This window comes from Carya illinoinensis, chromosome 13 (assembly GCF_018687715.1).
Source record: "Carya illinoinensis cultivar Pawnee chromosome 13, C.illinoinensisPawnee_v1, whole genome shotgun sequence".
NCBI lineage: Eukaryota > Viridiplantae > Streptophyta > Magnoliopsida > Fagales > Juglandaceae > Carya > Carya illinoinensis.
Genome location: NC_056764.1, coordinates 5,069,809 through 5,086,328, shown reverse-complemented (window position 1 = coordinate 5,086,328; position 16,520 = coordinate 5,069,809). Strand labels below are relative to the sequence as shown.

The following is a 16,520-nucleotide window of genomic DNA, read 5'->3' as shown; positions in this document are numbered from 1 at the left end:
TTGTTATCCTCTGGTTTCACTGACACCACGAACAAAGGAGAGCTCCAGGTGGTGAGGCATTTCATCTTTTTCATATTTCTACAACGTTAACTTACTGTTTTGTGGCATTTTGTGTAAAACAATCTGCATTTTTTATGGGTTGTGTCCCGTTTCTTTGGAACAAATTTGCAAAACCATTCTAAAGGAATTGCAAGGAAGAGCCATTACCCTCAGCCCCCCAGTGCTAGGTGGGGCCAAAACAGCTTCATTCTTGCATTTAACGATTTGTTTTCTTTTTCTTGCATATTTATTTCCTGCTTATATTTTGTTTTTTTTTTTCCATAGTACGGATGTAAAACAGCATCTCCACTAAAACACAGAAAATTTGTTAATAAAAATTATAATAACTTCTAAAAATATCCTAATTTAACTTCAAATTCGGTATAAAGCTTCGGCTTTTTATTTTTTATTTTTTTATTTTTTATTTTTTTTGTGGATATAACACTCGTGTGATGGTTGCTCCTTTCTAGCATCTACTTCCAGTTGCTCATTCAAAAAATGTCTACCCAACCAGCCAGACAGCCATGTTGGAACACCGTCAAGTAGACACCACAGCATTCCCCTGACTGGCTTTTAGGGTGAAACAGACACAAAGATCTGACCATTTCATATTAAATTATGAGAGCATCAATACCATCATAATGGAAACAACAGTTCATTTCAAATTTCTTCTATTGATAGCTAGTTCTGAAATAAGATTTTTATGTCAATAATCAACAGCAAAGAAAATCCATTTAAAACTCTCAATGCCAATAGCAAAAAGTCCCCATATTAAAGAAAACAAAGGGCAGCAGGACCCTGGAAAGGTTCATGGTCATAATTTACTCTTTCTCGTCACATATGGAAGTTAGAGGTGCACGTTCAGCCCGCTCATGCCTTGCTGTCTATATTCATAGGTTCAGCTTCCTTGGCTTCTGCTTTCTGCATATCAAAGCCAAGGCAGGTTTAAGCATATCACAGCTGCAATGATAAATTATACTCATCACAGCCACTCACAGGAATGGTAGGATTCACTTACTTTTGTTTCATGAGATCCCAACTTATTCAGCTTTGCGAACATGTTGCCATAAAACTTTGCCTCTCTTTTATTATATTCTTTCATCTTCTCCTTCAAGGTCTTGTACTCTAGCTTCACATCCCTGTTCCAGCATAATATAACAAAAGCAACATATTAATGGGATGAAAGTAATTTTGTACTGTTTTTATGCTCTTGTGTGTATCTGAGTCTATAGCAATCAGGTGTGCATCGCATAAAAATTATGAATGAGACCTGGAGTCAATTTTCCATTTTGCGGAATAAAGAATAAAAGTCTATATGAAGTATCAGGAGATAGAACATACCTATTATCAGGGTCAATTTCAAGAGCTTTCTTGATATCCAACTCGGCCAAATCCAGGTCAGCCAGTTGAATATATGCCTGAGCCCTTCTGTAAAGAGCCTTAACATTTCTGCTCTCAAGTTCTAACACCTACACATTCACAACCAATTAAGCTAATAACGGTATACAGCCTAAATGGCAACCACAAAGCCAAAGACCTCGAACTAAGGTTGGTAACCTTGGTGCATAATTTTTCAGCTTCCTTGTATTCTTTTATCTTCAACTTGCATGCCGCATTGTTCAGATTGCAGGCAACCTTCACTGCCTTGGCCTGTTTTTTCTCCTCCTCACTAAAGGAAGTATCATACTCGATATACTTGACAGCCTATTCACATTTAAGATTGTTCAAGTCAAAGACAAACACACCCAACAACCCTTTGAAATTTTCCACGTTCTATTTACCTTACTCTCTTTATTTTGGGGTCAAGATAATTTCATTACTAAATAAAAGAAAAATGCTTCAGGAGGAATATTTTCTATTTCCTTTTTGTTACCTTCTCATATCTCTTGGAAGCCTTTGCAAATTTACCAGCCTTGAACAGTACATTTCCTTCTTCCTTCTTCTTACCAGCGGCTTCAATTTTTTCTTGTGTGTTCATATCCCATGATTCCTTCTCCTGAAAGAAGCCATTAATAAAAATAAAAATAAAAGATCAGCTCAACACTCATAAATTTTGATAAAACTTTATCCTGAAGAGTTACCATATCCATACAATAAATTCACGCCCAGACTCTGAACTAACCTTGTCGACAGATACCAGCTCAACCTCATAGTAAACAATAGAGTTAGGAGGAACCACGGCCAATTCCTGCTGAGACTGAGAGGATCCATACGCATATTCTGGTGCAACAGTCAACAAGGCTATTTCACCCTTCTTCATTGTCATCACAGCTCTATCAAGCCCTTCAATAACTTGCTCTGCCCGACAAGTCCAGTCCACTATTTAGTCCAAACATAGCAAAAGTGAACAGAGTCCAACTAAGGGTTCAGTATTTACCATCATCTGTCTTGAACTCAAACAGCTCTTCTCCATCTTCATGGCCTTTCTTCAAAAACACTGTACCATCTTGCAATTTACCAATCAATTTCACTGCAAAATGAAAAATAATGGACCCTGTCAGGACTGGACGTACAACTTTGGGTAAAGATTAAAATTAACTTCTAAAAAATCCGACACTTACCTTTAACAACAGCTCCATCATTTGGACGCTCATATCCCTCTCCTTCCTTCAAAATTTTCTTAATAACTTTCTTGTCCTCCGTAATTTCTGATACAGTCTTCCATGATACCAACTCTAGAGTTATCTGCAGTGTTGCATTTGGTGGTACTGCACCTTCACCACCAGAAGCTGGTTTGCCCTTTTCACCAAATGCATCTGAAACCAACCGCCAACAAAATTAGAAAATCGCACTTGAATAATTGGCTTCAACAGGACATCTTCAAGAACACAACTTACATTGTGGCTTCACTGTGAGAAGCACCTTTTCCCCCTTTTTCATTGTTTTAACAGCCTTAGACAATGCAGGGCAGAAATGACCTGGTCATAGGAGGGAATTGAGTTAGGTAAATCCAACACGTACCTCAGAGTGGCATTGTTTAATAAAAATAGGAGAACACACCCTCTTGGACAGTGAATTCGAGTCCATCTGACTTTGCAATGAGTGGTCCATCCTCAAGAAGAGCTTCATACTTAACTGCATTAATAAAAAGAGGGTATTAAGGGGTTATCAGGTACAATTATGTTATTAAAACAACAGAACAATGCAAATAATCATTATATAAGGCACATAAAAGCTAGAAAAGTATTAACATACCATGCACTTCATCAAGGTCCTTTGGATTCTCCCATTTCTCTCCTTCCTTGAGAATTTTCTTAAATATCCCACCGTCCTTACATATGTCCTTGACACTAGTCCAAGACAACAATTCAACATCGAATTGCAAGGTTGCATTAGGAGGAATGGTGGGAGGAGAACCATCCTTGCCATAAGCTAGCTCGGGAGGAATTGTGAAAATGGCATTTTCACCTTTCTTCATGGTTTTGATACCTTGGTCCCATCCTTTAATGACTTCTCCTGCAACCACACAAAAGAGCATGTCAGACAAATGGTGCTCCACCTAAATCTTCGTAGGCAACAAAGTAAGCTGTAAATTCAAAATAAAAGCATGTTTGAAATAGTTTGCCTAAAAGTGGAAAGAAATAAACCAAGATAAGAAAAGGACGCTGATCCCGGAATTTTCAATCACAAAATAGTAGACTGTTAGGAACAAAATATTAAGCAGAACCCTGCGTATGTTTCAGCCCAGCCTATGTAAATAAAACCAAAATCAACTAGTATAAAAAACAACGAGGTTTTGTACACCTCTACTTCATACAATCCTACCAGCATTCACCACATCGTTTCCCGAAACTCATAAAACCAACTCTTTTATGCAAGATTTTTTGTTGGGCAAACGAGACCCAAAACTTTACCGATCTTGTGCAAGTATATTGGGGTCGTTATTAGCAATTGTTATTCATGCTCATTTTGCGGATTTTGATACTGCACATCCATGTGGGATTCATTGGTCAACCGTAGCTCACAAGTTAATACATCAGCAACTTGCATAACTAATCAAGAAATAGACGTCGAAAGATCGTTATTGATGCACTGTTTGACCCCTTATGGTCGATCAAATTTCAAAGAGCATGAATCAGACTCCATAACCTGTGTAAAAAGAATAACTAAAATCTACTACAACATGAGTCACTCCTTGTGCCTGTCCCTAGTGAGGAAACTCAAGCTTATAAACAACCCAACGCAGACAGCTTGGAATACCTCAAGACCTAAAGCAAGCCTTGCCCACCTTTTCAACATCTCTAGGACTGTAGGACATATCATCTAATGCCACCCAGAAACGCCCCTTAAAGCTTCCAAACACATTGAAAATCCTTCAAAGAAAAATGCGGTTCTTATAGTTCTTAGATAGGTAACAATTTGAAACAGACATTGAGAGAATACAGTTCCCAATTGGGTGCCTTAAAACACATCGTTCTTTAAATAAAATATACTAATTTAAGTCATTTAGGGTTCCCTACTTCATCGATAACCACAATGTCGCATGAAGCAGACTAAATCATGTCATTATATGCAAACCTCAAAATAACATCGAAAATCCAACAAAAATGGCTCACCGCGTCCGAGAGTAAACTTGAACGGCGTCCCCCTATCGCGGCTCGAATCGAACTTAGTGCCATCAAGCAGAGTTCCAGTATAATGCACTGCACGAACAATTAAAAAAAAAAATTGAGATATAACAAAATTTTTCAAAAATCAATAAGAAAGAAGGAAAGAGAGTAAAAGAAAGAGAAGAGTACCTTCGACCTCGTCGCCGCTATCGGGAGTTTCCCAGGCCTGACCTTCCTTGAGAAGCTTCTTCTTCAAGCCCTGCGTGCCGATCTCCTTCTCCTCACCGACCTTGAGAACGGGGCTGTCTTCGGGGAGATCGAGATCATCGTTGATCATATCGTCGGCTGGGGGCATGTCGAAATCCTCATCCATCGCTCTACTCTGTCGAAGAAGGAACAAGAAATAATCGAATGCGAGAGAGAGAGAGAGAGAGAGAGAGAGAGAGAGAGAGAGAGGCGCTTAAGTTAGGGTGCTAGAGAATTCTAGAGAGTGAGAGAATGCAAGCTGGGGAGGCAGGAAGAAATAAGATGCTGGGGATTTTATGGCGTGGAAAGTAAACAAAAAAAGCAGGGGAAGGTAGGGGAGTTGTGTTGATCAGGTGGTTCTAGAGTGTTCGAAAAAGGGTTTAGCCTAAGGGAGTGAGAGCGATGGATGAAGGGCCGGGATGGTTCCAGAGAGTGTGGGTGCGAGAGGTATAGATCAAATCATTATCATTATTTAATAGTAAATAATAAGAGAAACGTTAGGTCTACCGAGTACCGAGCATTTGCACGCATTTTTATTTTTATTTTTTTTAATGTTAAAAAAATGTATTGAACGGGTTGTTTTTTATATTTTTTTTCTCCTTCTTTAATTTTTTTCATATTTTTTTTATTATTCTTAATTATTATCTATATAATTTTATTAATAATCACTTTCTTAACTATTAAATAAAAATAAATTAATTAGAATAATGATAAATTTATAACTCTTTTACCACCACTTTATTACTTGTAATGTATTTATTTTTTCTTTATTTTCTTTTAAGTATTTTTTAAATATATTTAATCATTAAAAAAAATTTTAAAAATACACAATTTTATTGATAGTCACTTTCTTAATTATTAAGTAAAAAAATTTAAAATTAAAAAACTATAAAAAATAATAAAGTTATCATTATTCTTTCTTTTGCGTGTAATGGAAACGTAGAACGAATCTATTTCTCATCAAATTTTTTTGCCAATTCTTTTTTTAAATGATATCTCAAATCTCAGACTTCGTTGGTAAACACAAGTCTAGTCAGATATTTTTAAATTATTTTATTCTTATTTTTATATTATTTATAAATTATTGAAAAATTCTCAACATCCAAAACACAAAAGCTTGGATTGAATGAACCCTAAATTCTCATATTTTATATGTTCCTCTTGCTTAATTTCATGCTTTCATTCTATTTTGTTATCATAACACAAGGTTTAAGAGAAAATAAATACTTTAACCATAAATAAATTACACAAAAATAATCTTACAAACTGATATGATTTCATATAATTTATCATATTATAAAATTACTTTTATTGTAAAATAGATCTAACGAATCACATTAAACTACTTCAATTTGTGAGATTTGTAATCTCCGTGTCTATAGCAATCTTCTTAAAAGAATGTCACCCTCTCATGAGTGATGTCCCAGGCTTTAGTTTCCACAATTCCCACCCTCTTATGAAAAACGAAAAACAAAGAAAAAAAGATATAGACCTGATCTAGATGGCTAAAAATAAAACCAAAGCCACTTTTCCAGTATCCACTTCTCATAAGGGTAAGCACCAAGCGGAAGAGGTCACCACTGCCTGTGAAGCCTGGTTGTAGATAGATCCCAACAATTGTTAATGTCAAGATCTTATGCTTCCAGGCAAATTTCTTAATGCTTGGTGACCATTTTGGCCAGACACTGCTCACACTTGAAACATGAATATTTCTAATTTATGGTCTAAGAATCCAGGCAATTATATGATAAAAATGAAAATGCTTGCCTACATATATCTCTAATCAAGATACAGAGACAAGCGTCCCATTTAAAAGTTTCAAAGCCGATTGTTCTCTCCGGTCTGAAAGCAAAAACATTGTTTTGGATCACCAAATTAAGATACCAGGGAAATGTAAAAGTACAGTTTTTTTAAAAAAATAATTAAGATTCAAGATAGAAACCATTCTTCCAACTACAGTTCGGCATCTTTTGTTTTTCCTTCACTTGATGTTTTCCCATTCACTGCGACAAGCTCCGTTTCAAATATTAGCGTTGCACCACCTGTATTTTCCAAACAAAATGCATATCAAATTTAAACTAACAAATAATGCATGGCACTTACAGTTGCGTGTAGTAGATACACGACTTTTAAGAGTTCAACTTTTCATGTTCACATCTTATGTTATCTAATGCAGTATATACCAGATGGTAAGATAAAGGATGTTTTTACATTACTACATATTTCAACCATTAATTGGGTGAAATACATTTGAAAGCAGATCATCGCTTTTGTTGTATCCAAAAACTTGAAAGTTCGGATCTTAAAAACCCAGCTGGACCCATTGAGGGTCACAGACATTAACCAAACCCAAGAAATCCATGTTCAATTAGATTTAACCAAATATATATGTATATATATATATATATAAAATCTAACGGATAACCCAGTTTGAGAATCATGTGATACAATCCTATCCAAGGTGTGATACTATGGGTGATGCTTAAGCTTATCTATCTTTTCCCTTTTATTTTCTCCTTTTTTTTAACCCGGGGTGCACTTGTGGAAAACTTCTTGCCGAGGGCCTGTGCAGCCCTGGCATTAGTCAAGATGCTGTTCCCGGACACTCGGTACCAATAAAAAAACATATATATTTTCCCCTTCGAATTTTCCAGCAATATCCTATCAAATTTAGTCAAGACTAGATAGGAATTTGCACCTTCCCTTTCCCTAGAATCCTATGCTTTAAAATCCTAAAATAACCACGAGTCAAATAGCCCCCAAATGATCACAAACAGCCAAAACACTCGTCCTGGATTACTGTTCAGAGCCTAGGAACATCCACCCTAATATTTCGGTCTATTTTAGGGGGGGAAATCACTGTAGCCCTAGTTATCCCAAGACCCTACGAATCTCTACTGCTAAATAAAACCCTAGCTAGCCTACAGGTCCTTAAATTTGGCTGCCTACAATAAAATCCAACGGGTTGTACATATTTAATTTCTCAAATCTTAATACAAAAATAATAGTAACTTGATAGAAATTCACTGCATACATTTTCCAGTGTAGTAAGTCCAGTACTTCGTTACCAATAAAATAAAAGGTTCAGTACTTGGTGCTTGGTCCTTTTTAAGACAAACCTTTTACAGTTCAAACTCAACCTACTCAATTCACACGGATCACGAAATCAAATTCAAATGCCAAGTTCTTTTCACCATAAACATTCCAATTAAAATTCAACAATGTAAGCAGCAGGGCAGGTTTGCATTCAATGCCTATGCTTGAGGAGTGAGCAGCCAGTGAAAATGTTACCTGGGATGGTTGGTGGAGAACCTTGGTCCCCATAACCAAGTTTTGAAGGTATTTTCAATTTCCGCTTCTCACCAACACACGCTCCAAGCAATCCTTGGTCCCACCCTAAAAAACAGAAAAAGGAAATTTCAGGCATTAATACTTTATGCATAATAGTTACCAATAAACAACAGGCATTAATACTTTATGCATAATAGTTACCAATAAACAATCTTCACCATCATATAACATTAAGATTAAACAAAAATCTTCAGTATCATACGAAAACATGGTCTTTGTATTGTTGATTGGTGTTTTATGTGTAAGAAATACGGTGAATCACTTAATCACTTGTTTCTATGTTGTGAGGTGGCTTTAAGTTTGTGGAATGATATTTTTGGAATGATGGGTATTTCTTGGGTGATGCCAAAGCACGTGGTGAATTTATTAGCTTGCTGGGTGGGGTCTACCTTTCACTTCCATTTGGAGAATGATCCCTTTGTGTTTGATGTGGTGTCTTTGGCTTGAAAGAAATGGGAGATGTTTTGAAGACAGAATGATCGATGGAAGATATTAAGGATTTTCTTCTCAAAACACTTTGTCTTTGGGCTAAGGCTTTTGTATTGAATAATGATGAAGTGCTGGAGCTTTTCTAGTTTTTTCTTTCTTCTTAGCCACTATATGTAGGTATTTCCTCTTGTATACTTCATGTGTACTTGGGCTATGCCTATTTATGGTAATAAAACTCTTATTAACTATCCAAAAAAATAAAGGCAGGCTCCCTTTATAAACAAAGGTTTGCTTCTGATTGTGAACCACTGTAGTTGAAAGATGATTGAAGCTTAAGCCGCATGTATGAGTCAAGTAAAGTGCAAAATCCTCAGTATCTATGCTTGACATAAATATGAAGCAACTGCCAAAAATTCTCTCACTGCAAAACGAGCACTTTGTACAGACTCTAATATTATGCTCAACTGTTTTTTTATGATACCTACAGATGACTGTTTTAAAAAAAGAAAAGGTCCATGGCTAGCACTATTCACAGATTCATAGCTGTACTTGCAAATATTAAACAAACTCAACGAGTCATGGTTTCATGTCATTATAGTGGAATCATCTATATTCAATGGCTCTCCACATGAACTATATTCTTAATTTTGTCTGTTTCAACAAGTAAAAAGGATTTTAACACCAGTCATCTTCTATTCATTCACCAAAAACCTAACAATTTGCAACCCAAAAGGGCCACCACACACCTTTTATTACTTGACCCGTTCCAAGCTCAAACTCAATTGGAGAGTCTCTTTCGAAACTAGAGTCAAAAACAGTACCATCTGTGAGTGTTCCCTGCAAATATAAGTGGCAAGTGGTAAGTATAATGCAGGTTTCAAAGTTATAACTGAACCATAGAGCAATTTTAAAATAAACCCAGCTAATTGTTGACCTTGCATTAAGTAAGGACAAAGCTTAGTATATGTAAATGTAGAAGCATATACATATGTGAGTGTACAAGAAGAAAACAAATAAATGTTTCTCATTATATTCAAGGACAACAAATAAAATTCATTCTATTCACCAGAGAGATCTGCTGAAAGTAAACCTCAGTTGCTCAACTCCACGAGTGCATGGGACAATTAACTAACTCAAGTCCCAACAGGAAACTAATTTGACCTCTCACAAATAAAAGTTTTGCAGAGCAAACTCAATGTACCACCTTCAAAGGATGTGGCCATTAGAAGTCAGCGCCTTGATAAACAAAACATGCTACAAAATTGTATAAATTTAAACTTTGTGATGTGATGTGTTGATACACATGAAAATTATCATTTCTAGAAGTAAGTCGCCTATAATGCATTTAATACCCAGCTAAACCTGTAAGCAAACTTACCCGATAGTGTACTTTGATTCTATCGCCTTTGCGAGCTTGAATGTCACAAGAATCTGGCTTGTACTGCAAACACATATCGCATATGATTATTAAGGCGGAAAATTAAAGCACTGAAATACAGTAAACAAAACCAGGTTAATATCAGGCACTTCATAGGACGGTAGTATGAGCATGAGAGAAAGCAAACCTTTAAATGACCCTATAAAAAGAAGACTGCTTTTGAAAAAAGAGCCATTTCATATAAGCAAACCAAGCGAGTTAAACAAACTATTAGAGGTCCATGGTTATCAATCAATTTTCACTAAAAATGTATTTAGAAAGAAGAGGAAACAATCTTGTTAAAAGAGCCCGCAGCTCAATTATCCCAACTTGAGAACTTATCTGATATCTCTAACTGCTAAAAGCAATGCACCAAATGGCAACGCCATAATCATCGCTCTGTTTTACTAGATTGTCTCCGTGATTTCCATGCTAAAAGAGACAACTAAAAACATCAAAGACCCTACGGTATTCAGAAACGTGCCAATTCAACCTCCTTAACAATATTATTTCGCCTACAAATTTCTTCATACTTGCACATCATACAAAATCACCAAAAAAAGCAAGTTTACACAACACACGTTTTTTTTCTCTCTTTTTCTTCCTTCTTTTCAAGTTTTCAAATCCGCCACCCAATGCAACACTATAAATCATTCCCGGTTGTAACATCAATTACAAAGAAATAGATAATCGAATTAAAAGAGACAAAGTTTACCTTCACACCGATCTGTAATTCAGACACATCTTTCGACTTCGCAGAAACTGAAGAATATAAAGCAAAACGAACCCATCAGTCAAAATCACTCGGAATCACAAACCCAACCCACTTTTGTTTTGGTATAAAACGTATCCGAATAATCAGATCCAGTACATACGATAAGAAACGCTGCAACGCATAGAAAAATTAATCATTAAAGGACAATCGCATGATACCTAAAGTGGAAATGAGCAACAAGAAGAAAATTGGGGAGGCTTTCAACGCACAGCTCAATTTCATCTTGGGCAATCTATCTCTCTCTCTCTCTCTCTCTCTGGTTTCACCGCCAGCGCACGCTCCGTCTCGTTGCCGGGTTTATATAGGTTATAGACTAATATGTCCAGTAAAATTAGGGGACCGTTTCTTCGGTATGCAATGCTGCTGCATAATTGAATTTTGAGTAATTTATCCTAGATTATTTATTATAATAAAGTTATAATTTAATTATTTAATTTCACGTTATAAGATATCGAAAATATCAAAATAGGCGATAATTAAAATTTTTCTTGAATTTTTGACCATCCATATACATCAAAACCTACCCATAATCATTATTTATCTTATTAAAGTACTAGATTTTTTTATTGATACTTGAGTTATTAAATCTAATTTAGGCATTTTAAATAATGAATAATATTATATATAGTCGTAGAGTGCGTATATTAAGAAAAAGTGAGGTTTATTATTAAGAAATCAGTTTTTTATATAGATTTTATATTTACTTATTTTTATAAAAAAAAATTACTCAGCGTGTGCATATTTTATGACTGCAAATATCATTTCTTTATTAGCAAACTCTTTACTATTATTTATGAAAAATTATACTTAACAATCCTATAACACACATTCTAAACAAAATAAAAAAGATAAAAAAAAATAAAAACACACATCAATAAATGTGTGCTGTACAACTGTTGTGTACAAGGACTCATTATTTATATAATTCAATTTCACTTGATAAAGAATCAACTTTGGATTAAATATTCTCTCAATTTCATCAAAATTCACATATTCAGTATAATATAGGACTGAAATAAGTCCATAAATTATAATTTTTACATATAATTTGTGAATCTTTTAGGATGGGGATGATTTTTCCCCCATCTAATTAACCACTTGTATATCTATTTCTTAAGCAATATATATGAGAATTACTTCAGTTCCCAAAATAAAAATTAGAAATTAAAAAAATAAAAAACAAGAGAAATAATAATAATAATAATCGGGCCTACCCAATTTCGCTTGTTTCTATGCTGGGCCAATGGCCCTTTTTTGGAGTTCTGGCTTAAGACGATCTTATTCTCTGCCTCCGTTGGTGTTACAGTGACAATGCCTTCAACCTTGCATCGCCTACTCGTCTCCACTCTCCGCAACTCCAACGTTCTCTCTCCTCCATTTCCGCCTCTCACCTCAACGCCCGTCCTCCTCTCACTTTGCCTCCGCTTCATCTCCTCCTCACCAGGCCAAACCCAAGCTCAAACCTCCCAAACCCCAACTCCTCCGCCCCAAATCCCCAAGCCCAAAACCAAAACCCCGTTGGAAAAGCAGTTTGAGACTTGGGTCCAGAAGCTCAAACCGGGGTTCAATCCCTCCGACGTTGAGTACGCCCTTTGGTCCCAATCCGATCCCGACCTCGCCCTCGACATCTTCAGATGGACCGCTCTGCAGCGTGGCTACAAGCACAACCATGTTACCTACTTTACCATGATAAAGATCCTTATCGTGGGCAAGCGCTACCGCCACGCCGAGACAATCGTCGAAGAGGTACTCGCTGGCGCTTGTGATATTAACGTGCCTCTTTACAACTCTATTATTAAGTTCTGTTGCGCTCGAAGATCTCTGTTCAATCTCGCCTTCGATGTTTATAAAAAAATGTATAATTCAGAGAACTGTAAACCCACGCTTGAGACTTATTCGTTGTTGTTCAATTCATTGCTTAGAAGGTTCAACAAGTTGAATGTTTGTTATGTGTATTTGCATTCTGTCCGGTCGTTGGCAAGGCAAATGAAGGCTTTGGGTGTGATACCGGATACGTTCGTGTTGAATATGATCATAAAGGCATATTCAAAGTGCCTAGAAGTTGATGAGGCAATTCGGGTTTTTCGTGAAATGGGGCTGTATGGATGTGAGCCGAATGCATATTCGTATGGGTATATAGCGAAGGGATTTTGTGAGAAGGGAATGGTGGTTAAGGGTTACGACTTCTACAAGGAAATGAGGGAAAAGAGTTTGGTTCCGAGTAGCAGTACGTATATGATTGTGATTTGCAGTCTTGCGTTGGAACGGAGGTTTGAGGACGCGATTGATGCCGTCTTTGATATGTTCGGCAATTCGATGTCTCCTGATTTGTTGACATACAAAACATTGTTGGAGGGAATGTGTCGGGAAGGGAGGGGCAACGATGCTTTTGAACTGCTCGATGAAATGAGGAAGAGGGATCCGTCGATGAATGAGAGGACTTACAAGGCTTTGCTGAATGGATTGCATTTTCTAAGTCGAGACTAGACTATATATTCAGTCTTCTAAGAATTGAGTTCAATACTTCAGCTGATACTACTTCAGGAGCAAAGCAAGCATCTAGAAACAGTTAAACCTGATGTGAAATATCTAATTCTATCCCTGGAAATTTCTGGATGTCAGACTGATAAAACGGTAACAGAATTGCCCCGAAGATGCGTTTGCATTTTCTTCTGGGTGGGTGTATTTTTTGTGACATTCTAGAAGCTTTAAGAAAGGAGAGTAGCGTTGTTGTGTCAGTGGTTCTAACATTATATTTTGTGTCGAGTTCGGTTTTGGCCAGATTTTACTTTATGAAACACTCAAGCATCTGGTGAAAATTACGAGCAAAGAAGAAAGTTTTAGCTTGACTGGGTGAATTGGAAACATCTGATGTTCTGTGCTTGGAGGGTGTTAATTTTACCCAGAACTTAAGCATTTGTGCTTATTTGATGCAAATGGAAATGTTTACCTTTGAATATGGAAATGTATAAATAATAAAAATAACTTTTCTCGAGTGTATGCTTTTTTATTGGAGTTTTTACTCTGCTCAAACCCAGAAGAAAATACATTGTCTCGCTTTCCTCAGAAATCTTTATAGCCTTTCTTACAGATGATGAGAAGGTTGGAGAATAAAGGTAAACTACATGCAAGGGAAGCAGTAAGTGCCACATAGCAGGCTTTTATTAAAACTTTCTAAAGAAAGGGAATAGCATGCATCCTCCCAATTTAGAAGTCCCTTAAATTTTACAGCTCTCCATCCCAAAGCTCTTCAATGGACTTGTAGGGTCCACGAGCAGAAACAAGCTCTTCCTTCAGCATCATCTTGTGCTGTTTGATTTGAGCAATCTTGTTAGAGTCATCCTCTGATAGCGCCCAGTCAAAGATCTGCAGATTCTCCTTCAACCTCCCCTTGTTGTAGCTCTTCACAATTGGAGCTACCCCTTGCTCAGAAACCCATCTAAGACAAACCTGCCATGAAGTCGGTATCTTAAGAGTTAGGTCAACATGTATATGGTGTGTGTGTGTGTGTGTGTGTGTGAAGACACAAACAATACAGATATGGGTTAAAGTTATACTAAGGTCCCTGAATGATCGGAAGTCTAGATGTAACCTCAACCAAAAAACTGGGTGAAATTATGTCCACGGCACATGGTTTTTGAACTCTGTTGGAAATTGGAATCCTTTATAGTTTCCTCTTATATGATGATTTTTTTCCCAAAACGCTCATATTTTGTCCAAAAACAATTGAAGCTTGGGACTTTACGGTCTTCAAAGTTACATGATACAACCTGAGCAACAGTCTTCCCTCGAGTTTTCGCAATCTCCTTGAGCGTTTCATTCTCCATGACATGGTTCGTGCCCCAACTACTTCCACTTGCTCCCAAAGGAGAGAAAGCAGTCACAATAATGCCATTTGGCTTGCAAAACTCTATTAGCTTCTTTTGTTGCCAAACTGGGCTCATCTCCACCTGCACAAATAATCATCTTTCGAGTATTATTCTTTGTTGTATATCGCACTTGCTCGTCCACATGCACAGACAAACAATAAATATAATGTTCGTGAAAAATAGACTCACCTGATTCACTGAAGGAGGAATAGTGGCTGTGGAGAGCAAGTTTTCAAGCTTCTTGCAGGAGAAGTTGCTGACTCCAATGGACTTCGTGAGACCAAGTCTCTGGCACTCCTCCATGGCTGCCCACACAGACCCGAAGTCCATCGGCATCAGGTCCTGTTCATCAAAAGGGAATACCGACTTCCCAGGTGTCACACTGATGGGCCAGTGGATCAGATAGAGGTCTAGGTATTCCAACTGAAGAGCCCTGCACCCATTTGGTCACTCAAAACATGATTGACTTGAACAACTATTTGATGAATTTATTTTCTGTTTTTGTTCCTAGGAGTTAATAGACAACATAAAATACCCTTACATATTTTTTTGTATTATTCAGTTGGTTTTTTAAAAATAAATTTAAATTTATAAAATTTAACATTTTTTATTTTTTAAATTAATTTTTAATTAAATTACATAATCATATTGATTGATTGAATTTTTTTCTTAGATTAAGCAAAAAATTCATTTTTAAAATTTTTAATTCCGATTCAAATAGTAAAAAGAAAAAATATATATAGATAGTAACGTAATAGGAAAAGAGATATAAAGATATTATTACTCAAATTGCGTAAATTGTATGGTAGAAACCCTCCAGTCGCTTTTGGTCATGCAGATCATTTATGAATATTAAAAGGAAAATATTCAAGTTACGAAAGTATTACATAAAAATAATAACATAAATTAATATAGTTTGATAAATTCGTTGTGTTAAGATATTTTTATTATAAAATACATCTAATAAATAAGATAAAACCACATTAAAAAATAAAATCACGAATAATAATAATAATAATAAAAGTCTGAGATGCATAATCGTGCGCTTTGCTAGACTAGAACTCAGACTGACCGGATTGATTTCTGTAGAGCTAGAACAACAAGATCAGCATGAGCATCAGAAGGCCACAGCTTGGAAGTAATGAAAAGCTCGTCCCGAGAGCCAACAAGGCCGAGTCTAAGAGCTTCTGCAATAGCTTCTCCAAGAGCCTGCTCCGATCCATACATGGAAGCCGTGTCAAAGTGCCTATAACCGAGCTTGATCGCCTCCAGGACGGCCGATATCAAGGCATCGTTGGATTCTGCCGCAGTGCCGAAGCCAATCACGGGCATGGCCTTGCGGCCGGTGGAGGAGTTCAGCACCACCTCCGGGATTCCAGTCGCTGGATTTGCTGTGGCAGTGTCCATAATTAATGCTTAGTGAATATGTGAACCGTAGTGTTAGCTTGGCTTAAATGGGGAGCGTTTTGGATGCGGATAATATCAGTCCTTCATCTATTTTATAATTATTTTATAATTTATTTTAACTCAATCAATAAAATTATAATATTTAATAAAAAATACAATTTTATTTTTATTTAATTATTATTTATTTTAAATAAAATAATTATAAGTTTATCACTATTTTTAAAAAAACATAACTTTAGTGAAGTCGGTAAAAAATGCTTTCCATTTTTTTATTTCTTTTTTTTTTTTTTGAAAGGATTTTTTTTTTTCTTAATCATTAAAAGGTGGGGCTATTATTTCATGATCTTACACATTTCTGCCTTTTATTTTCTCGTACCTAAAGTTATTTATTTTTGGAGCCTACTACCACCGTCACCGATAGAGGGTATATAGATAAC

The 16,520-nt window shown here is 36.3% G+C and overlaps 4 protein-coding genes across 5 annotated transcripts; 1 reads left to right on the top strand and 3 right to left on the bottom strand.

Annotated features, from left to right (window-relative positions):
* Positions 1 to 693: 693 nt before the first annotated feature.
* Positions 694 to 5,207, bottom strand: LOC122292372 (peptidyl-prolyl cis-trans isomerase FKBP62). 2 transcript variants are annotated; one of them, XM_043100698.1, is made up of 13 exons: positions 4,779 to 5,207; positions 4,596 to 4,682; positions 3,235 to 3,495; positions 3,040 to 3,114; positions 2,877 to 2,957; positions 2,601 to 2,795; positions 2,417 to 2,509; positions 2,162 to 2,337; positions 1,913 to 2,035; positions 1,597 to 1,743; positions 1,381 to 1,508; positions 1,054 to 1,178; positions 694 to 960 (listed from the first exon to the last, which is right to left on the bottom strand). In XM_043100698.1, exons 1-13 carry the CDS (start codon positions 4,960 to 4,962, stop codon positions 938 to 940), a joined length of 1,698 nt encoding a protein of 565 aa, XP_042956632.1. In that variant the 5' UTR covers positions 4,963 to 5,207; the 3' UTR covers positions 694 to 937. The 2 variants fall into 2 exon arrangements, with proteins under 2 accessions (XP_042956632.1, XP_042956631.1); XM_043100697.1 differs by having other exon boundaries at positions 1,058 to 1,178; positions 4,779 to 5,204.
* Positions 5,208 to 6,580: 1,373 nt separating this feature from the next.
* Positions 6,581 to 11,128, bottom strand: LOC122293011 (peptidyl-prolyl cis-trans isomerase FKBP15-1). Its single transcript, XM_043101614.1, has 6 exons — positions 10,966 to 11,128; positions 10,748 to 10,794; positions 9,994 to 10,056; positions 9,362 to 9,452; positions 8,127 to 8,231; positions 6,581 to 6,877 (listed from the first exon to the last, which is right to left on the bottom strand). The coding sequence occupies exons 1-6, from the start codon at positions 11,027 to 11,029 to the stop codon at positions 6,789 to 6,791; spliced, it is 459 nt and encodes a 152-aa protein (XP_042957548.1). The 5' UTR covers positions 11,030 to 11,128; the 3' UTR covers positions 6,581 to 6,788.
* Positions 11,129 to 12,080: 952 nt separating this feature from the next.
* LOC122292214 (pentatricopeptide repeat-containing protein At3g25210, mitochondrial) lies at positions 12,081 to 13,802 on the top strand. Its single transcript, XM_043100449.1, has one exon. It carries the CDS (start codon positions 12,119 to 12,121, stop codon positions 13,292 to 13,294), a length of 1,176 nt encoding a protein of 391 aa, XP_042956383.1. The 5' UTR covers positions 12,081 to 12,118; the 3' UTR covers positions 13,295 to 13,802.
* On the bottom strand, positions 13,781 to 16,147 carry LOC122292215 (non-functional NADPH-dependent codeinone reductase 2-like). Its single transcript, XM_043100450.1, has 4 exons — positions 15,749 to 16,147; positions 14,866 to 15,109; positions 14,578 to 14,757; positions 13,781 to 14,257 (listed from the first exon to the last, which is right to left on the bottom strand). The coding sequence occupies exons 1-4, from the start codon at positions 16,081 to 16,083 to the stop codon at positions 14,033 to 14,035; spliced, it is 984 nt and encodes a 327-aa protein (XP_042956384.1). The 5' UTR covers positions 16,084 to 16,147; the 3' UTR covers positions 13,781 to 14,032.
* Between the last annotated feature and the right edge of the window lie 373 nt (positions 16,148 to 16,520).

Excerpts from the sequence above, each read along its gene's own strand:
- LOC122292372 (XM_043100697.1), bottom strand. The coding sequence starts at position 4,962 with ATGGATGAGGATTTCGACATGCCCCCAGCCGACGATATGATCAACGAT. Across the intron at positions 2,796-2,876 it reads TCTCACAGTGAAGCCACAAT|ATGCATTTGGTGAAAAGGGC; the intron begins GTAAGTTGTGTT and ends GGTTGGTTTCAG. Across the intron at positions 2,510-2,600 it reads TGATGGAGCTGTTGTTAAAG|TGAAATTGATTGGTAAATTG; the intron begins GTAAGTGTCGGA and ends TTCATTTTGCAG.
- LOC122293011 (XM_043101614.1), bottom strand. The coding sequence starts at position 11,029 with ATGAAATTGAGCTGTGCGTTGAAAGCCTCCCCAATTTTCTTCTTGTTG. Across the intron at positions 9,453-9,993 it reads GAATCAAAGTACACTATCGG|GGAACACTCACAGATGGTAC; the intron begins GTAAGTTTGCTT and ends TTATATTTGCAG. Across the intron at positions 6,878-8,126 it reads TTCTCCACCAACCATCCCAG|GTGGTGCAACGCTAATATTT; the intron begins GTAACATTTTCA and ends TGGAAAATACAG.
- LOC122292214 (XM_043100449.1), top strand. The coding sequence starts at position 12,119 with ATGCCTTCAACCTTGCATCGCCTACTCGTCTCCACTCTCCGCAACTCC.
- LOC122292215 (XM_043100450.1), bottom strand. The coding sequence starts at position 16,083 with ATGGACACTGCCACAGCAAATCCAGCGACTGGAATCCCGGAGGTGGTG. Across the intron at positions 14,758-14,865 it reads TTCCTCCTTCAGTGAATCAG|GTGGAGATGAGCCCAGTTTG; the intron begins GTGAGTCTATTT and ends TTATTTGTGCAG. Across the intron at positions 14,258-14,577 it reads GAGGGAAGACTGTTGCTCAG|GTTTGTCTTAGATGGGTTTC; the intron begins GTTGTATCATGT and ends ACTTCATGGCAG.